This window comes from Erythrolamprus reginae, chromosome 1 (assembly GCF_031021105.1).
Source record: "Erythrolamprus reginae isolate rEryReg1 chromosome 1, rEryReg1.hap1, whole genome shotgun sequence".
NCBI lineage: Eukaryota > Metazoa > Chordata > Lepidosauria > Squamata > Dipsadidae > Erythrolamprus > Erythrolamprus reginae.
The window spans coordinates 257,296,384-257,312,980 of record NC_091950.1 but is presented as its reverse complement, the minus strand read 5'-3'; the positions used below and the strand labels follow the sequence as shown (position 1 = coordinate 257,312,980).

Sequence of the window (16,597 nt, the reverse complement as noted above, 5' to 3'; positions counted from 1 at the left end):
AACCCTAGAGAGGAATATACCCCGTAAACTATGTTGAACAATCTGGATGGCCTGCTGAGAGCTACCGCTCCCCGGCTGTACTGGGAGTAACTATAAGCCTTTGCCATATATGGCAAAATATCCTCCACCATATAATCCCCCTGAACCTAAGGGAAAACCTCTGAGTTGGTTAGTCTGTCGGTGTCGGACAGCATTAGCAGGCTCCGCTCTAATGGACCCATAACCGCATAATGGTATAAAAAAAAGGGGGGGGGTAAATATCATTTAAGTTAAATGGTTTGAAGGAAATGTCCTGGGGTACAAACCTGAAGATTTATGGCAGAAAAAGAACTATGGTCCTTTCAGTCTGCCCCTATGCTATCCCTCTATGTCCTCTTAGTGTGGATAAAGTTTTTATCCCCAGCATGTTTAAATTCAGTTTCAGTGGACTTATAGCCCACATTCGCTGGGAGAGGTTCCGGGCATCTGTTACTCTTTAGGTAACATGATACACCCCTCCCACCATTTTACCTTTGAATTTCTCGCTAGCTAACTAGCAGGGGGGGGCACGGTTCCCCATTAGCTTCCCCGAGGTATGTGACTTCAATACCGCACTCCCGTTATTCTGCCAGAGAATTGGGGAAAAGCCTGCTGTACTACGTAACATCTACTGGGTGTACCATTACACCGCCTAAAGCCCTATCAGAAAAAACAGTGGAGTGACTGATACACCTCCAAAACATTAACAGAAAGGCCTGCGAGGAGATACCTGGTTGGGTAATTTCCCCCCATTGCCTTCAGCCGGTGAAAACCGGAACTGTTGGACACAAGCCAGCATAAACTGGGACAGCAGTAGCATTGCGCTCCTCGGTGCCTTTCAGGAAGATGGCCCAAAGAATATGTTTTGAGCTGCTCTGCTCATCTCAGCCAGCCATCCTCGCCAGGATGGGACTTGTGACATTGCTTAACAAGTTGGAAGTATGACTTCTACACCACAGGTCTTCAGATATGCGACCCGCCCATAATTCCTGGTTGGCCTGAATTATAAAACACATTGTATGGCGTGGGTGCACGCCAAACATCTTACAGCTATGTTACCTGGAACGTTACCAAATAATGGGTACTCAGGGCAAAACAGTAGCAAAGGACCGTCCGTCCTGAATCCTCACCTGACCATCATGCTGTGTCTTACCCACAAAGCAGAGTGACTTCAGTCCTCTCCTCAATAGTCCTGTCTCCATATTCACTGACCAGTGGTAGCGGCCAGATGGAAAGGGTGATGGGAAAGACCAGCGATGCTGCAGAAAAACTCAGAAAACAATTGTGATCAGTACCCAAATCAATGAATGCTCTGATTGTACCCTGGTAACTGTGGATCCCTTCAGAATGGTAGCACTCACAGACGAAATGTCCTCCATAATTGCTCCTCCCATGCAATAAACAGGTACATTCTCATTATCGAAATGAGTAATTGAAAGATCAATGCCCTTCCCCCCGGGGAGAGGTTAATGATCTGGACCCCTGCGATGGCCATGAGGCCCGGTACCTTATAAGTAATGCCCAGGTGGAAGCTCTCGTCTAAAGACTTAAGTATGAGAAACACTAAATTGTTCCCACATTGTGCAGTGGCCCATATGTGGATATGTTGCCACTGAAGCCATAGATTGCCTGTCAAGGCTTATCAGTTCCTCTAGGTAGGCATAGATCAGTTGCTATACCTTGATTGTAAGTATAGGCCAGAAAGGTGGACAAGCTCCATTCCATCTCGTTGATTCTGTGCCATACCCATATGTGCCTATGACCATACATGTACGTAAATGTACGCATATGTCCATAAACAGAACCGAGTTGTCCTCAGAAGCATAATTAATAATTATTATGCATTGTGCGGCTTGTATGTGCTTGTGCATGTAATAAACAATGCACTAGTGAACGTACCCCTACGCCCAGCTACGCATATATAGGCTACCTATATACGCCCCCAGTACCACGAGTTGATAATAATTGACTAACTAAACCCATTATTTAATTAATCCAGCTTTCTTTTTAAGTGGGAAAACCTTGATCTTATCAAATAAAGTTATGCCTAGTAAAATAACCAGGACAAATCTTATCCTTTGACTGTGAAACAGATGACTTGCAGCCAACAGAACAGTTAATGTAGGCCTCTGACCTTAAAATCAAGACAAGAGGCCTAGTTATAAAAAACCTTGGATCCTTTACAGATGACTGTAATAACAGTCTTGAAGTCCCAATTTATCCATGTATACATGGAAAAGGAAATAGATCCTAGCTAATAATAACAATAGGTCAGCGTAAAAGGGGAAATAGAATTCCCACTATCAGTGTGATTAATTCACGATAAAATAAATCAAAGACCCCTGGGCCAGTCGGGTGAAAGCATGAGCTTCGTGGTTTGTTAAATGCTCAACAGCAAACCAGCTTGAATAAGATGTAGGCCTCTGCCCTAAGGGGAGGGACCCGGTCAGAGCATTCTCACCATTCATTGCTATTCACTAATCCATGAATCAAAATGCATGGATTACACAAAATAAAATTCCAGTTTATAATATATGAAAGGATTGATGAGAATAATCCGTAAATAATAAGGAATAATCACTAACTGCCCAAGGAGCTAATCAGCAAGAGGGCTGTAGGCTTGAAGGCCCCAAAGCCCTAAAGTCTAACTGGGGGAGGGCTGTAGGCCTTTTTTACATGGCATTGACCCCCTGAAGGGGGCCAACTGCTAAAAAGGGGGCCTGCTACTCCAGCGCCCTACCCCAACCCACCCAGGCTGATCACGGCATGGTCAAGTCGGCACAAAAACAGAGGAGGAAAGGCTCTAGACCCTGACTAAACCTTCCAGAAAACAGTTAAAATGCCTGTAATATCGCTTAATAAAGCTACCAAATCAGGATGGGGGGGAGTACCCCCCACCCCCTTAGGAACATGACAGTGGGCCCATAACGGCCTGGAAACCTCTGTCCGAAGCCACCGAGGGGGCTAGGGCCTAAGAAGGCCAATTGGGTAAACCAGGGGGCAAGGGACCACCCCCCCTACCCTAAACAAACCTGGCACACTGCCAGAAGCCAAACTTCCGGTTTTCCCCCGGGGAAATTTCCCCGGCTCCGGGGGCAATTTCGACCGGCGCTTTAAGGCACCAGCTGTGCATTTATTTGCAGTGAAGGAAAAAAAGAAGCTTAATAAGATCTGCTTATGAAAACAACTTTGGGTTTAAATTCGGATGGACTGCAGTCCTTTCGTTAGTACACAGTGGTTATGTCTCAGAGAGCCAAAGCATTTTTCATTTTCTAAAATGGGTTTAAAGTTTATGACTTCAGTTATTTCCTCATTGTCTTTATTGGCTATTGTTTCCTACTCTGCTTAGGATTTCCATAACTACTTCATAGTCTTTAAAGTGCGCTGAGACTTTTAAACATAGTTTGAGGTTATATCTATTTAAATCAGAAGTGGTTAATCTAATAAAATCTGCACAGGGAGATGGAGAAGGTCAAAATAATATCCAGGATAGAAAATCCAGTTTGTAAATCTGGATTTAGTAGATGTTATTGACTCATGAACAACAAACCATAGTAATTGAAGTTGCACCTGCAGCTTTTATGAGATCCTGTAAGAAAAACCTATAAATCTGCATTAAAATACATTGTTTCCTGTAGGTGTGGAAAGACAAGGCCCTCACAGGATGTAATTCTTCTGTCTAATGTATTTATTGCCACATCGTATATTACACTGTGGGCCACAGTGGTGTTTCACTACTTAATGGCCAAATGATTTGAAAATTGTTCTCTAGGGTTGAAGGGATAAAGTAAAGAATAAAGGCTAATATTAGAATGTCAGTGCTCATTTTTTATCAAAATTAATGGATCAACCTAGTTCAGCAATGCTTCTTACTGAAAATTTAGTCCTAGAATGGGATACTGTTGAAAAAATGTTTTTGGCGGTTTTCCCCCTGTCCTTTCTGCAAAGGAAAGCAAATAGGAATTTTTTCCTACTGAAGCTTTCCATCAGAATACCACATAATGTTTGGTGACATTTCATTTGGTCAAAATGTCTTTTAATCTGCAAGTGTCTCCAACATAGTGGTTCTTCTGAGCTTTGTAAAGCTCAAATTTGGAGTGTCTTTAATTTCTAGGTTGTTTAATGGAAACAGGATTTTCATTGTTAACAGTGTAGTATAGTAGACTGTTGTCACCACTTTGTATTTTGTTTCTCTCTGTAGCCCAAGTTGATGTTTACTGATTCATCTCCATATAGAGCAGCAAATACAGTAGAGGCATGGAGTACTACAATATATGATTTACTGATCTCTCCCACAAATATTGAGAGGCATCCTAAAGCCTAATACTGTACGTTTATTCCTGCCTCCTGCTATAATTGCACTGCTGAATCAAATAATTAACTTAACATTTAACAATTGAACAGTTTTTGTCTAAACATGTTTGCTATGATGAGAATGGTAGTGAACTGGGGTTGATTTAGATCACCATATAAAGCTCAATTGACAAGTAAAGCGCAAAAGACATGCCTTGCAAACATAATATTCTAGCTCCAAAGTGAATAAATAATACTATGGATTAACACAATGAGTGAATGCAGCCACAGAATATAAAATAGGAAGTTCCTGATAGAAATCAGCCACAGACTAGTTAAGTGTCCATAGGCAAGCAGCCTTCAGCCTTAACTTTTATAAACCTCATTTGCAACATGGGAGAATTGATACTCATCTATACTACAATGAAGATTTTACTGATACTATGAAGTATTTTGAGTACTTACCTATGTACACTATATGTGTTACACAGGCTGTTTGTTATGTAGTGCAGGGATGTCAAACTCAATTTTATTGAGGGCTGCATCAAGGTCGTGGTTGGCCTCGGGGAGCTGGGTAGGCATGGCCAACTGGGTGGGTGTGACCAACTGGGGTCACCCCCCCTGGCATTGCTCTGTGCCCCCCCGGGGGGGCATCCCACTATTTGAGAAGCACTGAGATAGACTAATAGCTTGAATGGGTTGCAGCTAAAATCATCTGAAAAAAATCATCACAGTTGGGAAAAGCTGATCACCATATTTGTAAAATGCCATCCTGGTATATACTTCAACATGGCATCACTCCCACCTTTATCAGGGGTCAACTCTAGTGTGGCATTCTTCTCCCTACCTTGTTAAGAATTGGAAATATATTCTGTGTTCTCCTTAGCCGAAGTTTATAGAATTCCCCCACATTTGTTCTGCAGCAAGTAGTAAAGTGCTATGAGGACACCAGTCTTTCTCTTGTCCCCACTTCTGGCTGGCTGGAGCTTTTTGAATAGAGATAGTCGGTTGTGATCATTGTTTGGAATTTCACAGACATTTGAAATAGTCTCCCCCACTTCCGCTTGTGTCTGAGAGCTCCTAAAAGACATAAATCTGATACAGAGTTCAATAGCGCAAGAAAACGAGGCCCATCGGCCTGCCAAACTTCTGGGTGCCATTTTATGACTTAGCTGGCACATTCATGGCCACCAACATATATCTTTCTGCCTCTTGGACTGTTAAACAAGAGTTGCCCCAAATTTTTATATTGTGGAAGTGCAGGCAAGTGCTTTGATGTTGTTGTTAACGTGGCGGCTGCTTCCTGGGCCTGAAGTAGATGCAGACGATGTTGGATAATTACTGTGTCTGGAATTTATTTTTATTAGGCCTTCTCCAAGCTTGGAAATGGTAAAAGGTGAAATGAATGCAATGAGTTCTTCATATCTAAGGGCTGCCCTGAACATATCGGTTGCCTGCTTGTCTTCCAACATCTCATTTTATGGGTTATGAACTTGAATGTGAATGTGGTAAATGGGTTTTATTGGCAAACATGTTTGGGAAAAAGTTACCAAATGCCTTGAGAGAGAGAGAGAGAGAGATAAATTTCAGAAATACGTTTGTTGGCTTACTTGGTGTTCTCTATAATGATGAAGTACAAGGCAAAAAACTCATAGTTCTGAATTCTAATCCTCCCTTAAAAGCTGGGAGGGGAGTCACATTCTCTCAGTTCTGTCCACCTCATCCAGTGATTGTTATGGAAAAGTGTAAAGAGGAAGTAGTACTATGCAGGCTTTATTTTTGAATATGAGATATGAATCTAATAAATAGGTTTGCTTTTCCTCTAGCATACAGAGTGGCGTACCAATCCTTCCTTCCTATAAAAAATAGCCCTGTGAGGTAGGTTGGGATGAAAACGGCTGATGTGAGGTGAACCTCCAAGATTGTGGCTGGACTTGAACCTGTGTCTGCTTCGTTCTAGTCCAGCACCTTAACCACCCTGGCTCAGTATTTAAAATAAACGATATCCTATGCACTTGAGGCCACATGAACAACACCTCTGTGTTAAGCAGATTGCCTTGAAAGTTTTTCCGGAGGCTCCTTCCACTAGAATAAACCTTTGACACCCCCCTCAACAAGAAATAGTGTTGTTGTGCTGCTGTGCCCCATCTTTATTTTATTTTTATTTATTTTATTTATTCATTTGTCCAATACACAAATACATAGGAAGAAAAATAGACATGTAGTAATATATATAAGGGTAAAAGTGAACTTAGAGGAGAGGATATATGAAAGAAAGAGAATATACAGTGGTACCTCAAGATACGAACCCCTCGTCTTACGAACAACTCGAGATACGAACCCGGGGTTCAGAAAAAATGTGCCTCTTCTTACGAACTTTTTTCGTGTTACGAACGCCAAACCCGAACTTCCAGGTTTGGCGTTCGGGAGGCTGCTGGGAAGCCCCCCCGGCTGTTTTAAAAGGTGACAGCCGGGCGGTGGGGCTTCCCAGCAGCCTGCGAACGCAGAACCCGGAAGTTCGGGTTTGGCGTTCATAACACGAAAAAAGTTCGTAAGAAGAGGCAATTTTTTTCTAAACCGTTCGGAGGTTGCTGGGACGCTGCGCGGCTGTTTTAAAAGGTGATAACCGGGCGGTGGGGCTTCCCAGCAGCCTCCGAATGCTGAACGCGGAAGTTCGGGTTTGGTGTTCGTAACACGAAAAAAGTTCGTAAGAAGAGGCAAATTTTTCTAACCCGTTTGGAGGTTGCTGGGAAGCCGTGCGGCTGTTTTAAAAGGTGATAGCCGGGCGGCGGGGCTTCCCAGCAGCCTCCGAATGCTGAACGCGGAAGTTCGGGTTTGGCGTTCGGCTTCGGGAGATGGCTGGAAAACCGCCCGGCTGTTTTAAAAGGTCACAGCCGGGCTGGGGGGCTCCCCAGCAACCTCCCGAACCCCGAACTTTTGCCGAACTTCCGGGTTTGGGGTTCGGGAGGTTGCTGGGAAGCTTCCCAGCCCGGCTGTCACCTCTTAAAACAGCCGCGCGGTTTTCCAGCAGCCTCCGAATGCTGAACGCGGAAGTTCGGGTTTGGCGTTCGGCTTCGGGAAGCTGCTGGGAAGCCGCCCTGCTGTTTTAAAAGATCACAGCCGGGCTGGGGGGCTTCCCAGCAACCTCCCGAACCCCGAACCCAGAAGTTTGGCAAAAGTTCGGGGTTCGGGAGGTTGCTGGGGAGCCCCCCAGCCCGGCTGTCTCCTTTTAAAACAGCCGCGCGGCTTCCCAGCCGTCTCCCGAAGCCGAACGCCAAACCCGAACTTCCGCGTTCGGCGTTCGGAGGCTGCTGGGAAGCTCCGCCGCCCGGCTGTCACCTTTTAAAACAGCCGCGCGGCTTCTCGGCGGCCTCCCGAACACCGAACCTGGAAGTTCGGGTTTGGCGTTCGGCGTTCGGGAGGTCGCTGAGAAGCCCCCAGGCTGTTTTAAAAGGTGACAGCCGGGCGGCAGCGTTTTTTTGTGGGTTTTTTTGGGGGGTGCACGGATTAATTGACTTTACATTGTTTCCTATGGGAAACAATGTTTCGTCTTACGAACCTTTCGTCTTATGAACCTCTCCCTGGAACCAATTAGGTTCGTAAGACGATGTATGACTGTATATGATAAGTGAGAGAAAGGAAAGACAATTAGACAGGGGACAAAAGGCACACCAGTGCACTTATGTATGCCCCTTACTGGCCTCTTAGGAAGCTGGAGAGGGCAATCGTGGAGAGTCTAAGGGAGAAATGTTGGGGGTTAGGGATTGACACAATTGAGTCCGGTAATGAGTTCCACGCTTCAATAACTCGATTGTTGAAATCATATTTTTTACAGTCAAGTTTGGAGCGGTTCGTATTAAGTTTGAATCTGTTGCGTGCTCTTGTGTTGTTGTGGTTGAAGCTGAAGTAGTCATTGACCGGTAGGACGTTGCAGCATATGATATTGTGGGCAATACTCAAATCATGTTTTAGGCGCCGTAGTTCTAGGCTTTCTAGGCCCAGGATTGTTAGTCTATTTTCGTAGGATATTCTGTTTCGAGTGGAGGAGTGAAGGGCTCTTCTGGTGAAATATCTTCGGACATTTTCAAGGGTGTTGATGTCTGAGATGTGGTATGGGTTCCAGACAAATGAGAAGGTGCAGAAGGTGCAGAAGGTGGCCAGGGTTTGTCCAACTGGCTAAAGAATGAGCTAGCTATGGCCATGCACTTTCTTTATTCCCTCATTGTGCTTATTGTTCATTGCAAGAAAAAAAAAGTAAGCCACAAATTGGCTGTCCATTCACAGCTTGGCAAAGATGCCTTTCACAACACCTGGAAAATAAATGAGGCGGGGATGGTGAGCAAGTACCACAATGCCTTTAGTTCAGGAGGGAAGGGCAACCATCCAAAGGAGAAGAGAATGGTGATGCTGTGATTTCCACCAGTGGAAACTGACTTTGCTGTGGTTCTTGTAAGCCAGTGATGGGCTCAGTGGGTCAAAAATTCAGAAAATACCTGACAATTGCATTGGGATACCTCTTCCTCCCTCCCTTTCTTCTTTCCATGCCATTGCCAAGAGACTCTTATATGTTCATTTATTTTTTTTTAAATACAGTCCAACACATGTATGGTGCTATATACTATATAAAGAAAGGTCAAATAATTACAAAAAAATAAAAATAAAACGTGAGTGAAACAAATTCATTTTCAGAGGCCATGCATAGCAGACCTCATCTTCACATAGCTTCAGCAGCCTCCAAAAATCACCACGGAATAGGGTGTGCTTTTGAGGAGAGTTGTGTTGCTGAATGCTAACATGTCACTCAAAACATCAGCGTCATAGGTTCGCCATCACTGCTCTAAGCCGATGATCTCATTGCCAGGTCAGTGGCAATGGGTGTGAAGTGCATTGAAAAATCTGCCTGTGTTGTGCAGATGGGCAAGAATGATTCTGATCCTCAGCATGGAAGATATATTGTCTTTCAATAGAAGATGCAATGCCTAAGGTGATAGTTTAAAAGTATCAGTCACTTATTCCCATCAGCTCAGGCTAGGCAGGTGATAATTGGAGAGAGAGTCCTTTTCATGGCACTAGCTGTAGAAATTGTCCCTCATAGAAATTTGTCTCAATTTGATGGCTTTACCTTTCTGGTGGCAAGGAAGAATTTATTTTAAACAAAACTTTTCAAAGTTACCTCTTTGCTTTCTGTTTAACTTTATAGTCATTTAGATGTATACTCTTGTTCATTTCATATTTTAATATATTGCCTTCTTATTTATTTATTTATTTATTTTATTTATTAATTGGATTTGTATGCCGTCCCTCTCTATGGACTTATTACTGTTGCTTTATGTGAATTACCCTAAAAATGTGTTTGGAGGCAGTATTTAATATTAAATGTATATTACTGAGTTCCAGGAAATAATGGACACAGTCATTTAATTTGATAGATAGTAAGCAACATAATTATATAATGCTTAAAAAAACTGCTTTAAGAAGTGATTTCCCCAATGCCTAAAGGTAGATCAATAGTTTGTTTTTATCAATACTAAGAATGCCTCTCTGATGAATTACAGAAACCTATTATCATAAGTTCCTAGCATGAATAGAATTATATAATTATATAATCCTAGAATTATATAATTCAGGGTGTCATTTTTGCAAAATTTTTAAAGTGGGTTATTTCACTGGTTTTTTTTTAGAAAAAACAGTTCCTTTGAAATCTCTCACGTTTCCAAATTTTATTAAAGCAAATGTTGATCTAGTTTCCTCTATCTTTTCCAGGTTAGGTGGAATAATTATAATCCACCCCTTGTTCATTTTTCAAGAAGATGGGAAATTCTTATGCGGGGCAAATTAACTCAACACGTTTTGAAGAAGTGTTGCATAATTCTATTGAAGCTTCTCTCCGATCCAGTAATTTAGTCCCAAGGCCCATTTTTTCACAGCTATACTTAGAAGCCGAGCGACAGCTTTCATCTCTAGAAGGTAAGAATTGCTCCATTTAAAATATTTGTAGATTGTGGTTGGGCCCTTGGTGTGCTCTGAGAGTGGTCGTTTTCTTGCAGACATTTCAATACCCAACCAGAATTGATGATGTTACCTAGTTGGGTAATAAAATGTCTGCAAGAAAGCAGCCAAGCTCAGAGATCACCAAGGACGTCCAAGTGTTCCTTTGCTATGGCTGCTTAAAGAAATAGCTGTTCTCAAGGTGATGGGCATCATCCAACCGTATGTCAGTTGACTTTCACTCACAGAATGGAATGTTCCCTTGCTCTGTGCATCCCTCTGCTTTTATGGGATGTGCCCCAATCCTCCAAAATAGATTTAAATATGTATAAAGGTGCAAAATGGCCCTCCTAGTGAATATTTATTCATGAAAAATCACTTTTGCCTGTACGTACTGTATTTTTCAAACCATGACATGCACCAGTGTAAGTAAGATATTTTTTTTGTCCATCCCAGCCTCCAGGAGCACTTTGCAGGCCTCCCAAACCCTCTGCGCATCCAACGTTTGCAAAAAACGATCCAATTTTTCATTGAAATGTGACATGGCTTTGGGAGGCCAAAAAATGGCTGTATTCAGTGTATAAGACGCACCAACATTTCCACCCTCTTTTAGGAGGGAAAAAAGGTGGATCCTATACTCCGAAAAATACAATATATTACTATACAGAGATAAAAGCTTATCAAGAAACATTCATCCAGAAATAATCAGTGTGTTTTTACTTCTATGATTCTTTTGCTGATACAGGATTAGAGTGTTGTAAAGTCTTCCCCCTGTTGATATATAGGCAAAAATCTTTATTGGGAGGGAAATGTTTTCATGACCCATCAGTAAGACTCACTTCTATTTCAAAGCTTCTTGTTTTTGTGATTACTGAACATATTAGGGGGGGCAGGAGGCAGGATGGGGTGAAACGTCGGCCACGTGGCCTGTGCTCTCCCGTGCCACAGGCATCTCTTGGAGTGGCGATGGTGGCTGCCCCAAGTGAGTCGTGGCCTTCGGGAGCACAGTGCCAGAGGCCCAGCCCAGCGCCGCTCTCTGCCAAGGCCCAGCTCAGTGCCGCTTTCCGCTGAGCACAGACCCGGATGAATCGGCTGCTGCTTGGAGGGCAAGGGAAGCAGACAGAACGCACCTCCACCAAGTGAGATCCTCCCTCCTCCTCACCCACTTCTGCACAGGTAAGACGTCACAGTCTGGAACAGAACGAGGGGGTGGGTGGGCAGAGGTGGTCTTACTTGTGCAGAAGTGTCATAGGGAGGATGTTGCTTGGAGTGGCAGTCTGTCTGTTTCCCTCACCCTCCACTGCTGCAGCCGATTCGTCCGGGTCCGGGAGTGGTGGAGAGCAGTGCATCACCGGGCCTGGCCTCCAGTGCTGTGCTTCAGGCCATGACTTTTGCCGCCCAATTGCCACACCGAGAGATGCTTGCTGTGGCGCAGGGGAGTACAGCTATGTGGGAATGCAGGGAGGAGAAGGCAGGTCCTCACGACTTGGCTGGGGGGAAGAGCTCACCCCCTTGGAGTGTTTCATAACTACAACCAAGGACAATACACCCCTCTGAGGAAGGGAGGGGATTCCATGAGAGGGGGACTGGCATCTCGTGGCCAAAAAGGGGCAATTTTCTCTGCTCAGGGCGAGCCCTCTTCCCCCTTAGCCTCACCGCCACTAGGCAGTAGGAGCCAACAGCTGCATTCCTGCAGGCGGCAAAACCGAGTCAAGATCTCCACCGGGGCAGAGAAGTAGCTGGAAAGGCGGTATCCGAGGGTGCCGAGCTCTGACAATGGAATACAGGCTTCCAGGCATGCCTGAAGAGAAAAGTGAGTGAAGTGGGCGGTTTAAGAAGGCAGGGGCAGCCCGGCTCCACTCAGCATGTCACTAGAAAGTTTCAGATCTCCTTCTTGGAGGCAGCCAAGGTGGCAGAATCTGCGATCCTTGTCGCTGGAAGAGGTGGCAGTGGTGGCATCATCTCCCTTGCCTGCCTCGCTTTGGACGTTCAAGTGTAACCTCTGCCCACATCGCGCCTACCTTTCATCGGCATTGCCCCGGGAAAGGCAGCAGAGCAAAATTCCTTCACAGATCTTTTCCTGCATGGAAATTGCCGTGGCGTGACCTTCGCCCACCGTTTGATTCCCGGGCAACTTTCCCAACTGAGCACTTGAGTTCTTCCACCCCTCACCCTCCACGCTGCCACCAATATGCATGTGTCTCTCTCCGCCACCCCCATCAACCTCCCCCCTGGGGGCTGTTATCTCCTTGATTACCACACAATATGATCTGTGTGATTTTCTTGTGGTGGCCAGGTGGCGGGATGGAGATTAACTGGCCAAACTAAATAGCACAGGGCATTATCCCTTCTTTGTTTTATCTCCAGGCAGGGCTCGTTACATGTGCTGATGAAGTGTGCAAACAGCATGTGCTCGTGAGACTGGCACCGGAGATATGTTCAGAATCACACAGTCGGAGCTCGGGCCAGCTGCTGCTGTTGCCTGGGCTTTACTTGGCATTTCCTTGTTCCCGCTATACCGGGATTGGCACACTCATGTGCTTCGGCCTCTGTGCATGCGCAGGAAGCTGAAGGGTGCGTGCGGACCCCCCCTCCACCGGAGCATTCCACTATGGCCGCAAATGGCTACCCTTTGCTGAACGCATGGGAGCCTAATCAATTTTAATTAGTCTCATCAGTATTATTAATTAATTAACTGTATAAAAAGCACTTCTGATACACTATTAGATTTAAACTCCACATTTCTGTGAAGCATGCAATTGTTATTATTCAGAGTCTTTGAAATGTGTCAGGGAGAAAGGATTCAATTTCTGTATGTAGACTATTACCTTCTCAGACTAAAGTACATAAGCTTAAACCAGCTCTTCCATTCTGGAGGGAAAAATACTGACTGCTGATTGGTTAGACTGTGTAGTAGCTCACTATAAAAGGGCTGGCTGTCAGACCGAGCCTTTGCTGGGTTGTAAATGGTTGCCAAATAAAGAGCTATTGTTTTGAAGTCATTGCTGTCTTCCTCTTCCATTCACCCTATCTAATACAGATCTTCCCAACTATCACTTTAAAAAAAACTCCCGCAAATTTAATTGGGACTTACGCGCTATTGAATGAATATCAGCTCAAAGCTTTTTGAAATTTGTAAATTTGGTTTAGTGTAGTGAACTGGAAGGAAATATAGCATTTATTACTGAGATCAAAGCTGTGCAATGGTGAAATGAGCATAATTAGAACAAACAGGATTTAATAAAATGAAATAAATTTTGAATTGCAAACTCATCAGTCAGTATTTCAAGCAACAATTATTTTGATATTGAATAATATTGATTAAAAACTGACACTATTCTTACATTTATTTATTAATTTTTGCTCCTTTTTGCCTCTAGGCCCAACCCAGGGCCATTTCAAGGCAGTTAATTTATTCATAGCCGAAAACATGTGACTTGAACCTGCAACCTTTGCCTTGTAAGGCAGAGAATTATCCTCTAGGCTACAGTATCCAATCCCTTTAGCTCTGCACCAGGGAAGGGTTACATAAAACAAAAAAAATATTGGCAACAGTATGAAAGTTGTTTGTCACTGCTTTCTTCTGGATGTTGTTTAGATAACCCAGTCTAGCCTGTTTCCCAGGAATTAAAACAAATAAATAAATGTCCTTGGGGTCTTCCACTCATTACTAAACCTAACCCTACTTAGCTTTAGACAAGCAAATGAGGTGCCAAGTTCTTATTGGAATAAAGCAGACATCTGAAAAAAATTCCAGACAATTAAATCATTAGGGAACATGATTTTCTTTCATGGTCAGTGGAGTAAATGAAATTCTTTGTCAATTGATTCAGATACCATTTTTCTTAGATGCTTAATTCTGGTTTAGCATGCTAAATAGAAGAAATACCAAATATTATGTGGGATTTTACCATTTGACCATTTCATAACTACCATGACTTCCAGTTTATTTACTGTATATGACCAATTCAAAGTGCTGGCTTTGATAGGGAAGGCTCTTAGTGTTTGGGACTACAACCTGACAAGATACTTTTCTCTATAAATAGCCATACGGGCCTTGAGATTATTCGCAGAAGCCCTTATTCAAAAGCCTTCATAAATCCCAGTAAGATTGATAGGAAAAGAATCTTGACATTTCAGTTGTGCAACCATTACCTAGGTAGGTGAATTAATTTAAAATAATTTTGTTTCATTGTTTTCCCTTGTTAGTCTGAGAGCTGACTACTATATATTGATTTTATTTTCTACCACTCAAGTATCCACACAATTTTTATTTTTTTGCATCACTGGCTTATCCATAACTAAAGAACATTTCATACAATTATTAGAAAAGTTATTTGATTTATAATTATTGATATTTATTTTCTGGATTTTACCTGTGGAGAGAGTTCACTTATGAATTCAATTCAATTCAATTCAATTTATTAGATTTGTATGGCGCCCCTCTCCGAAGACTGTTTGTTATTCAATCACCGAAGCTTTCTTCCATGTGTGAAGCAGCTGTCAGGGTTTGGAAATTGTCTCAGGGGTCTTCATAGCTATGGAGTTTCTGTGGTGTTTTGAGTGATGTATGAATCAGGGGATACGATTGCTTCACATTGATCCTATCTATAAAGTTGCACAGATTGCTCTCAAAATGTACACCCCATGTATGCATGTTGTGCATTTTATTAATGCGCCTACTGTACCATAACATCAGAAATTCCTATTCAGTTTCATCTTCCATAATCAAATGCCCTCAAAATACATAGTTTTCATTGCTTCCAGACTGTATATATATATAAATATATAATTCTGCATATTTGGAAGGCATCAGCATATTGCCCCCAACAATCTGGGTCCTCATTTTACCAACCTCGGAATATTGAGTTTGCTCATGAAATGAATACAAATACAAATGCATGTCTCTATCTACCTCTATCATCTCTGTCTCTATCTAATCTATGTCTCCATAGCTATTTTATCCTGTCCATCCATCCATCCATCTCTCTCTCTCTCTCTTACAAATAAACAATGGCTGTAAAAATGGAACAGCTGTTACTAATAAAGGTATCTTGCTTGCTGAGCCTAAAGTGCAATTTATCTGAGTTCCAGTGATAGTGCTTGTGATCTCTTTAGCAGGCAATAGGGTAGATAATGAGGAAGAGGAGGAGGAGGAAGATGATGATGATGATGAAGGTTCAGAAACAAGTAGCCCTCCTGTTACTTATCAGATGAAACCACCACCTGAAGGTTGTTGTACTACGGATGGTAAGACATTAATGTTGTTTGAATGGTTAATTTATAGGCATGCAATAGACCAGCATCTCTCAAACTTTCTAGCTCAGTGGATTGGCAGCAGCAGCAGCAGGGGCAGCTGGGAGGGGGGGGGTTTCACATGCTCACTCATCCATCACTTCCAGAGCCTGGTTTCAAATGGGCTGTGTCCTGGCACCTGACCATAGACTGGGGGTTTGGGATGCCTGTTATAGACAGTTAAGATCAGGGGTGGGGTACAACCCGGACGGGGGTGGGCTACAACCCGGACGGGGGTGGGGGGAATGCAGTGAGGTAGCAAAAATGGATCTCCACCCCAGAGTACCTTATTTATTTATTTGTTTGTTTGTTTGTTTGTTTATTTAATTAATTAATTTGCATTTCTTTGCCGCCCCTAAAAACCTTTATAATAAAACCAAACATACACAGAAACATACCATGCATAACTTGTAATGGCCTAGGGGGAAGGAATATCTTAACTCCCCCATGCCTGGCGGCATAAATGAGTCTTGAGTAATTTACGCTGAAAGATGTTGAAAGAAAATGCATAAGCCACACCCACAGTGTGGTAGTAAAAATATTGGTAGCCCTTCACTGGTTAAGATGTATTTTTTAATATCGGCAGCATGGACTTATTTCTTTAGCATAAAATGGAACCAAACTGTAAAATCCAGCCAGAGCTGGATTTTACATGTAAAAATAAATAATACTGATATAAGGAATGAGTCCCATTCACTCTTTCCATAAAATTTAAGACCTGGTTTTAAGTTTTATTATACTGCTAGTAAAATTGTATGCTGCAGCATCCTAAGTGACTCATATGCTCTCTGTACGCCAATTACCCTATCATTTTAAAATATACGGTATATAGCAAAATAGATACTGGAGACTGATTATAAGCTGATCTTTTTCCTACTTTCCAATTTTTTCCTTTGTGAGGGAACACAATATTTTTTCATTTCTATCTCAGTTTTCACGTATTAGAGCAGTTTATACCACTTCAATAAAACTTATCCTTAATCAAACCCTTTTATATATCATG

At 42.9% G+C, this 16,597-nt stretch overlaps 1 protein-coding gene across 1 annotated transcript in view; it reads left to right on the top strand.

Annotated features, from left to right (window-relative positions):
- Nucleotides 1–16,597, top strand: part of GREB1 (growth regulating estrogen receptor binding 1) — a 93,932-nt gene that overhangs the window by 4,767 nt on the left and 72,568 nt on the right. The window contains exons 2-3 of the mRNA XM_070732891.1: nt 10,075–10,278; nt 15,418–15,549. Of these exons, the coding sequence (XP_070588992.1) occupies nt 10,122–10,278; nt 15,418–15,549 (289 nt within the window). The 5' untranslated portion in view covers nt 10,075–10,121. The remainder of the gene's footprint in view (nt 1–10,074; nt 10,279–15,417; nt 15,550–16,597) is intronic.